Source organism: Cariama cristata, unplaced genomic scaffold, assembly GCF_000690535.1.
Source record: "Cariama cristata isolate BGI_N322 unplaced genomic scaffold, ASM69053v1 scaffold12616, whole genome shotgun sequence".
Taxonomy (NCBI): Eukaryota; Metazoa; Chordata; class Aves; order Cariamiformes; family Cariamidae; genus Cariama; species Cariama cristata.
In genome coordinates, this window is record NW_009621627.1 from 55136 (window position 1) to 64217 (window position 9082).

The 9082-nt window shown below is 44.2% G+C and overlaps 1 protein-coding gene across 1 annotated transcript in view; it reads left to right on the plus strand.

Moving 5' to 3' along the window:
* LOC104163146 (transmembrane 4 L6 family member 1-like) overlaps positions 1-8760 on the plus strand; it is a 9727-nt gene extending 967 nt beyond the window's left edge. Inside the window, exons 2-5 of the mRNA XM_009702046.1 lie at positions 2712-2777; positions 7132-7277; positions 8051-8237; positions 8740-8760. Of these exons, the coding sequence (XP_009700348.1) occupies positions 2712-2777; positions 7132-7277; positions 8051-8237; positions 8740-8760 (420 nt within the window). The remainder of the gene's footprint in view (positions 1-2711; positions 2778-7131; positions 7278-8050; positions 8238-8739) is intronic.
* The last annotated feature ends 322 nt before the right edge of the window (positions 8761-9082 follow it).

Here is a 9082-nt window from a genome sequence, read left to right on the forward strand (position 1 = left end):
GCCAAGCGAGTAACACGCGTATGACAAGTACTGGCTGTTACGCAGCCTAGGCAGATGGTAAATTGGCACAGAGCTGTCTACCTGCGCATCAAAAAATGAACGTTTAGGACTAATTAACTTAGAAAACAGCAAATCTCATTCACAGTCAGGCTATGATGCAACTGCCACTTAAGTCTATGGAAAAACTACAATGGATGTGGTTCAGACTCATATGTCCCAAAGCAGAAACATAGTGTAAGTTCATTCAATAAATTGTTCTCCACCAGCAGCTTGCCTGCTTCTTCTTCCAGCTACCACTTGGGCCTATTACTCATGCTGAGCTTGAACGTAAGCATGAGTTTGTGAAGGGGAGCCTAAAGGAAGAAGTGGAACTACATGAGAGACCTGTGGAAAATTTGTATCACTGCAAGCCCGGGAGTCATTGGCGTTCAATGAAAGGAAAGGCAATGCATCACAGGCTCGTTGAAAATGTGCCTTCTTTTAAGGCTTCCACACAGACTTGCCTGTGGCCGGCACTGCGTACATCAAAAATGAGAACAGCAAGTGCGAGGAGAGGAAAAATTTTCATTGACCTTCAAAACACAGCATTAGGAGTAATTATTGATCCACAAACAATGCTGCTGAGTGTACCTGTTTTCCAGAAAACAGCATGACAAATGTCCATAGGTGAAGAGAAGGGGAAAACATTATCGTCAGCTCCATTTTCCAGGTGCTGGAAGCATGGAAAAATGAAGACTGGCTTCTGGGCCTCCTAGGGAGCTAAGCAAGGGGCAGAATGACTGGAATCTGGTCCATACCCTGACTACACAGCGAGGGCAGACCAGGCTGCAATGCATTCCCGCATGCACCCAGCTTCTGCCCAAGGGAAACTCAGGAAAGTCACACCAACAGGTTGCCCAATCTTGGAGAATCCTGTAATAAGGACACAGTCTCCAGAGCCAGGACTACGGTGGAAACTTCATAACAGCCTTGCCTGGCTCTGTGAGCCAGAAAACCTGCCTCCAGCTGGGAACTTCATCTGTCAACTGGTACCTAGGTCATCAGCGTGCTCTTCGGCTGAGTAGCCAGCCTCACCCTTTCTTCCTCCTCTGCTGCTTCTCTCATGGAAATTTAAAGGACTTGAAAACTTTTCCATTTCCTTATTTCAAAAGTTTAGGATGTAAAGAGAGGAAGACTGGCTCCGTGTGTCATAGCAACACCTTTCCTGATGGAAAGCCTATGTGCAACACTGGGAAATGCCTGGCTGAGCCACGGCTCACGTGCAGCCCTCATTTTACTGACAACAGCCAAAGCTAGCAAATTCTCATTCCCACGTCAAAAGGCAGGTGTTTATAATCAGGCACTGCAAAAAAAGAAAGCTGCCAAGCAAACCCCTCATCCTGAGGCAGGCTAATAAATGGCACAAGGGTGTTAACAGCTTAGATGGGAAACATCCAAAGAAGAAAGACAGCCCTGGAGGAAAGGGAGCGTTGGTTTGATGGGCAGAGGTATTAGTTCTCCTTCTGAGTGCCAGACAGTGGCACGCTGGGGCTGAGGCTGCCTTGGGGACCACCGATGATTATTTAAGAGCTGACTTCTTTCCGGGAAGAGGAACGTCTTTTTAACCTCAATGCTCTACATCTGCAGGGTTCCAGCTGTGGTGCAGTGACCACTGCAGGTGCTGGAAGCTGCCTCTGGGGTATGCATCAAAGGCAACGGAGAGCAAAGCCTTTGAAAAATATTTAGGGGCCTGCAAATCTAAGCAGGTTCCATAACGCTGTCCTACACAGTCCAACAGAGACATTCACACTACACGCAGAAGTTCCCCGGGCTTCAATCACCATTGACATTCTGCTTTTCCTGCCCTACATGGGACAATATCTCTTCAACATCTAGTCAGGCTCTTTTTACAGCTTTTACCTTTTTTGTTTGTTCGTTTGTTTGAGGGGTTCTCCTTCTTTCATTAACTTTATAGGGACCATTTTCTACTTTCTCAAATACTCCTTTTCTTGCGTTGCTCTTTGAGATGCCTACACAAGCGGTGGTGGGCAGGGGCAAGGCAGAAGAAGTGCTCTGGCTGCAGAGCTAGGTTCCCAAAAGCTTTCTTGCCCTCTAGCTACCAAACTAAATGCAGCTTCTCCTGTCTCTAGAGTGCCTCTGTAAGGTGCCATTATATCCTGAGACACAGATGGTTACTGACTTCATTGTATCAGTCCAGCTCCACCAGCTAATTACCAAGGAGAAAGCTGGTGTGAACTGGGAGTTCCCTGTTGAGTGAAATCCGTTTTGTAGGTTTTCCAGAAGCTTAGCACAAAGAACCAAAGTCAGATGTGTTTCAGGAAGTTTAAGACCGATTTCCCAATTATAATTTAGAGCAGGAAGATTTAAACTGACATAATTCTTACTCCAGTGATGCATCTTTTCTGAGCAGAAACACCACTTTCTCAAAATCGACACATTTGTTCCTAAAAAACCCAACAAAACCCTGTGAAAAGAAGGAGTATAGCTTCAGGAATTGCTGTACCAGAAACTTGCCAGCCAGCTCTAGCTGTAATCCCACGCTTCCTCCTGAGTTACTCCTCAGCAAGCACCAACATCTAAGCAGGTGTAACTCACAGAGAAGAGGCAGAAGGTGGTTTGCATTTGAGGAACATGATGCCTTGGCTCCTAGACTTTAAAAACCATCCCAGCAGAAGTACTGCACACCAATTCAGCTTGTTCTTTTCTCACAGGTTATTTTGCCGGCATTCATGATGCTGGGAGCAGGTGGAGCAGGATGTTGCGCTAACAGATGTGGGGTAAGTGGATATTTATGTGTTGAAATGGCACTACAGGGTTTGTGCAATAGCTCTTAAATGGCTGCTTAGCAGGTGGAAATGTACAATGACAAACCATCACACCACCGTCAACAGCCGTGTCAGGGAAATGCAGAAGGGGAGCTTGATCTACAGCGTTCCTGGGCTGGGGCTGAGAGCTCAGTTAGCCAACAAGAATGTTATGATATTGCAGCCACTGATATGAGGGAAATCATACTCAGCCAGGGCAGGTGCTGGAGCATTTAGGCGCAACGCTGAGGGCAGAGGGGTACAAAGCTACTTCACTCCACATAAAGTAAAACATGGCTCCAGCTTCCTCCTGCTCAAGGAAATCCTAAAGATTGAGACAGTTGCCTATTCCTTCTGCTTCCACTTGGTCCTGTTTCCTCCACACCCTTCCACGGCAATTTGCTTTTCCACAGGTTCATCCCTGCTTACGTCTCCAGGGATGGATAGGTCCCCTACTTTGCAGGCCCATGCTGGCACTAAGGAGCCAGCGTTGCTTCCTAGAGGCTGGTCCCCGTGCTGTGACCCGTAGCACGCATTTGCCCAAGCGTTATGCACATGAAAGGTGCAAATGCAATTTGGGCTCTCTGTCAACCAGAGAAAGGCCAGAGAGACTTTTTCCCTTGCTAATTAAGAATATTATAAAGCAACATGTTTTACAGGCTTCTCCATTAATCCTCAAGCACTGGTCACAGACTTCCGTGTGGCTATCATTATTAGCAAGAATAAAATGACTTAGAAACGTTTTTTTAGTCTGCACCATACCCAGAAGCAGCCTGGAACGAGAGATTCCATACAACAGAGCATGTCTCTTCTGTACTTTTCAATTAATATTTAGTTTGATCCATGAGAAGACCTTTACCTCTTCAAGACGTTTTACTGAAGTTAATTCATTATTCTTAATACCAAAATAACATTCTTCATTAGGATGTCAGCAAGTACATCCCAAAGGACATGTCATTACATTGATTTTACCAAACGTCACCTCCACAGAGAGGATGTAACGATGGCCAAGCAGGCCAGTTGCAGAGCTGGGGTGTGAGACTAGGCACCCTGAACCTAGGGCCTGAGCCAGCTGCTTCTCCTGATTTTGAGTGATGCAGAAAGCAGTGATAAAAACCAGCCCTACTATGGGTGTTCCCACACTCTGCTGAATGTGGTAAGTCACGAGGGGAAATCCAGCTGAACTGGGCTCAGTTGACACAGCATCTCAGGTCTCCCTTCTCTGTTCTTCATCCCAGCACTAAATATTAGAGAGCCGAGAGTCAAACTTCCCCGGACTGGCTGGGTTCATTCCCCCAGCCCACCAATGCAGGTGGTAGCACGGTGCCGTCCAGCAGCCCACATCTGCAGACCCCCCCCATGGTCCTCCATTCCCCTCCCCTCCCCTTTTGCTGTCTGAGCCATCGCTAGCAGCAGCACATGGATGCCAGGTATCCTGTCTGCACCTTCCCATCACTGGCTGGTTACCCATGAGCTGTTCCTCCTCTTCCTTATTTGCTATTATAGAGGAATACAATAGACATTGTTGAGAAAGTAGTTTGATTATGCGCTACAATATTTCTATAAAGAGACCTAGCTGATGGCCAGGTGATGAAGCTACTCAAACCAAACTAGAGATCGGCTTGGTGAGGGGAGTACCTCTTTGAAAATGTCTTCTGGGACTGTGGGAATTGCCCACCTCTTTGAGGTAGAAAGGAGTGAAGCTCTACAACCCACCCTATGTTTTAAAGAGAAAGTGGCTCAAAGTAGAGATGAGATGGGAATATGAGCAAAGAGCAAGTGGCTATGAATGACATAAAAAACAACAGTTCCCCTTGCACGGCTCCCAGGGAAGAGTGATTTCCAAGCATGCAAAAAGAGGTGAGTATTGCAGGGAGATCTGAAGGTCACTGATGTGCTTCTTCAGGAGAAGAAACCTCAGGGAAACTTTGCTTTGGGAATAGCAGAAGAAAATGCACAGACACCTACAGCAAGGTTGCTCAGATGCCCTGACTGTATGGGCTGTATACCCAAGGATGGGTACGGTGTGAGTCACCAGGCTCTGGAGAGCAGAGAAACCCTGGGACCTGTTCAAACGCGCATGATGCAGTGACTTCCCAAGGTGCCAGAGCTCCTTGTGAGGTGGGTCCGGATAAACCTGATATGGGATCCCCAGTTCTTGGTGGTTTGACCACCAACTTCCACCTACTGACAGGGAAACAGCCCACACTGGAGCTACTCAGGAGCCTCTGTAATCCAAAGGCTAGTTTGGCCACCTTTCTGCTTTGGGGACCTTAGGTATAAAATGTTAATTTACACTGAATACATTGCTTTTCATAGGGGGAAAAAAAAAGCCTAAAGAACTAATACTGATCAGAATTATTGTTCAAGCAGAACATAACCATTTTCCTTGGGGTAGGGACTCTCTCCTATTTTGTGCAAGTCCTGGTTTAATAGTTTCAGACTTCATCAAAGCCTTTACACGCTGCTCAAGTATCAACAAGAGTAATAATAATTGCCATATTTCTCATCCTTTTTATTCACTTTATTGAGTTCTCCAGTTCACAGTGATTACGTGCCGCATTGGGTAAGTTTCTTCATTAAGCCATTTTAAATTGTTGCCTGCAAACATACCTAGATGGCTTATTGTCCTTGCAGTAGGGGGTCATGATTTTGGAAAATAACAGATTTGGAAAGCTTCCGTGTCTTGCAGCTTAGCATGTACACATCTGAAAGCATCCACTGCACTGGCACAATGAGGAAAAAAGGGCCCCGAAAATTCAGCTTCTGTCATTGCATCAGCAAACATACCCCAGTATTTCTCTCTAAGCCTTCCTTAAGAGTTACTAGGAGAGCAAGAATAGCCATAGCAGCTTGCCAGACAAACAAACCTCGATAGCCAAGATATCTCGATAATCAGACGGGATATTAACTCCACAAAAAAACACCTCTGAAGAAAGAAACAGAGAAGACAGAAATGTGCATTAAATGAGAACCAGAGCAATAAGGAGCAGCACAGGCTGGGACAGGAGGAATTTGGTAACTTCACCAAAGCAGCTGATGCAAATGCCTAAAGAATGAATGCTAAAAGTCGTCATCAGCTCAACAGAGACAATCCAATTATGTGAAGGATAAAGCGGAGAAAACATTAAAAGAAAATGACAAAAAAATGAACAGCAAAACCTTTGCAAGAGGTAGAGAACAAGCCAACATCATGGGAAATTAATTTCGACAAGCTCAAGCATCCCAACTTAGACATCATGTTGCAACTGAGGACACAAATGAGGACATAAAAAATTTCAAAAAAAAGGTAGAACCAGGGAAAACATTGAAAAGTTGAGATGATGAGATAGTTAATAAAATTCTTGGATTCCCACAGATTATGGGGCAAGCCTCCAGAAAACTCTCCAGAATAGTAGATATAGTGGGGAAATGCCACTGCATGTCTAGAAAATGCCAAGGATAGCCACTCTAACAGCTGCAGCAACTTCAGACTCCCCTTTCAGTGACACAGAAAGCTTTTGGCTATATGATTATGTGCACAGTAAAGGAAATAGATGAGATGAAGCTACATACAGCCAACAGATTTCAAATGAGAAAATCACATGTCAGACAACAGTCATCAAAGATGACCAGATACATTCCATCCATCAATAGAAAACTACCCCAAAACAGACTAAAGATAATGTTTCTATGGGAGTGCTTGATCTAAAACGTACAGGTGCATTACATATAATTCAAAGTCACCACTGGTTTGTTGCCACGTGCAGCACAATTGTATTTCTCAACACGAGCAGTGGTAACCACACGTCATGCTGTTGCAAAATGAAGGAAAGCAGCAATAAGAAAGGATGTTTTGCATTCCTCATCAATTAGCAAAAACAACTAATGCATCTTCTGCTGCGTTAACACCTGGTTCAGTAGTTGCTTGCTAGTTTCTGTTGGTACAAGGGCTCAGAAAGGTGCTCCTGGTGAAGAGCTGGAAATGCCGAGGCACATGATATGGACCACATCAAGCCAGTACTGGCTTCATATTGGCTTTTTGAAAGAAGACCCACCAGATTTTTCAGAATTGATGGCTCAAGTATAAAATGTTGCATAAGTAAAGCTCTGGGCTTACTCACTTTTAAAGGCAAAACAAATGTAGTCTGAAATCCTTTAACATCTAGCATAGCTCCAACAGTCAGAAAAAGTCAACTATTTTTTATTCCCACAAATCTCATACTATTACTATGAGTTTAAGTATATAATCAGAAAGAGATAAAGATAATTTCCTCCCATTCAGTGTAAGATTTTCAGGCTACTCAAGCCTCTGTGCATGCCATGTTGAAGGTGTTTTCCCTTTCAGATGCTGCTGTCAGTGGTCCTGGCTGTGCTGGGATTCGCTGGAGGAACGTATTGTGTGGTCATCTCCTCGCTGGGGCTGATTGGGGGCCCGCTGTGTGACACAGGTGATGGAGAATACATCTACCCTTTCAGGAATGATACCCTGGAGTGAGTATGACTTACAGGTTCCTCCAACTTTGCTTCCCCTAATCCCCCCCCATATCTTTTTATAGTAAATTTGGATTTTTCCAAAGTGAACTGAGAGTTGACCCTGTCTACACCTAAATTCACGTTTCTTTGAGTACCCTGTTCCAACTGGTCGCCTCTTTCGCCAGGGAATCATCTTTGAGCAAACTGCCTGAGTTTCTTCCATTGTGTTTGTCAGCAGCCCCTTGTGCAAGTAGCACCACACTTTCAAAAGGCTGCTGAGCTGTGACTCCCACCAGAGTCAAAAGGAAATCCTTGATAACTATGCCACATTAATCTGTTAAACCATCATGAATTGAGTCTACTCTACCTACTTCTGAAAAGCAAGGCAAAAATCTTCTCTGAATCTTTAAGTTAACCTTGGCAACCATACTGTTCAAGCCAGAGCTAGAGATGATGGACGGACTGGGCTGAGATACCACAGCAGGAAAGCAGAATATGGAGGCACATTTAAAAACCATTATGGGCCTTTCCCTTTAGCTGTTAACACTGCCGTAAAACAAAAGGGAGATTCTTGTGCATGCAACAAAGTACAGGTGTGGCTCTCTTCCCTAGTCATCAGTTGACCTCTGCAAAGGGAATTCTGAAAAGAATCACCAGCTTTTACCAATTATAGCAGAATTTGAGACTCATTTTGTGCAATCAAGGTCAGAAAATATAACACCATAAAACACAGAAGGCGTTCTCAAATTTTTGTTTTCTAATACATTGCCAATTATTTTTCTCTATCACAGAGACAATTATTTGTTCAATCAGACAACATGGAGCATTTGCAAAGAGCCTGAAAACATCATCCTTTGGAATATCGTCCTTTTCTCTATTCTTCTGGCCATCGGTGTGATTGAAGCTATTCTTTGTTTTATTCAAGTCATCAATGGACTTACTGGCTTCATATGTGGCACATGTATGAGGAAAAGAAAGGTTGGTATGCAGTAAAATATAGCAGAGTGCTTTACGTTCTTAGCACTTCTATTTTTCATGCTCTGGTGATGGTACATGATCAGAGAGATCTGCACAGCCCCTGAATGAGCTCCTCTGAGGAGCTGCGACAATACAGATGCATTTGCACACTGTTTCTCTCTCTCCATCACATTGTAGTTAGGGATAACCCGGTCCTCCGATATTTCAAAACACCAGAGCAGCGTGATGTATTGACATACCCAGTTGCATGGTTGTGTTCCTATTCAAAAAGCCTTTTTGATAAAGTGTAATGACCCCCCAGCATCTGTAAGTGAGACAGATGAGAAGTAGAGATGTTTTTAATTGGTCAACAGTAGTAAAAATGTCATTTTACAAAATGGAAGAAAACCTCTTTCGAGTTTCATTTATCACCACTGTTTATTTTCATTGTACAAGAGGCTTGCAGTAAGTCTGATATCCCCCTGGAATATTAATTAATCACCTTTCATTCATTGCCTTTCAGACAAATATTTCTGGAATGTGAATGACCTGCAGGGAATGCCGGGACAAGCCCCAAACTGCCGATTCACATACAATGATAGTGCGCTGTGCTGTATTTATGGAGGGGTGACAAAGAAAACTCAAAATGTTCAGGAGTTTCATGGGGCAAAATGAATTTTTTCTAAAGAAGTCAGGGTGGAAAAGGGCTAGATCGTTTAGATCTCAGACTCCAAATTTTTGTCTCTCTGACTATACCTGCTAAATCTCAGGTACTGGCAAAAACAGTCATCTCTTTGGTCCTGCCTGCCGTACTTGTGCTTAAAACACAACAGTCCCCAGATAAAAGCTCAGCACTTGCCCTCTTG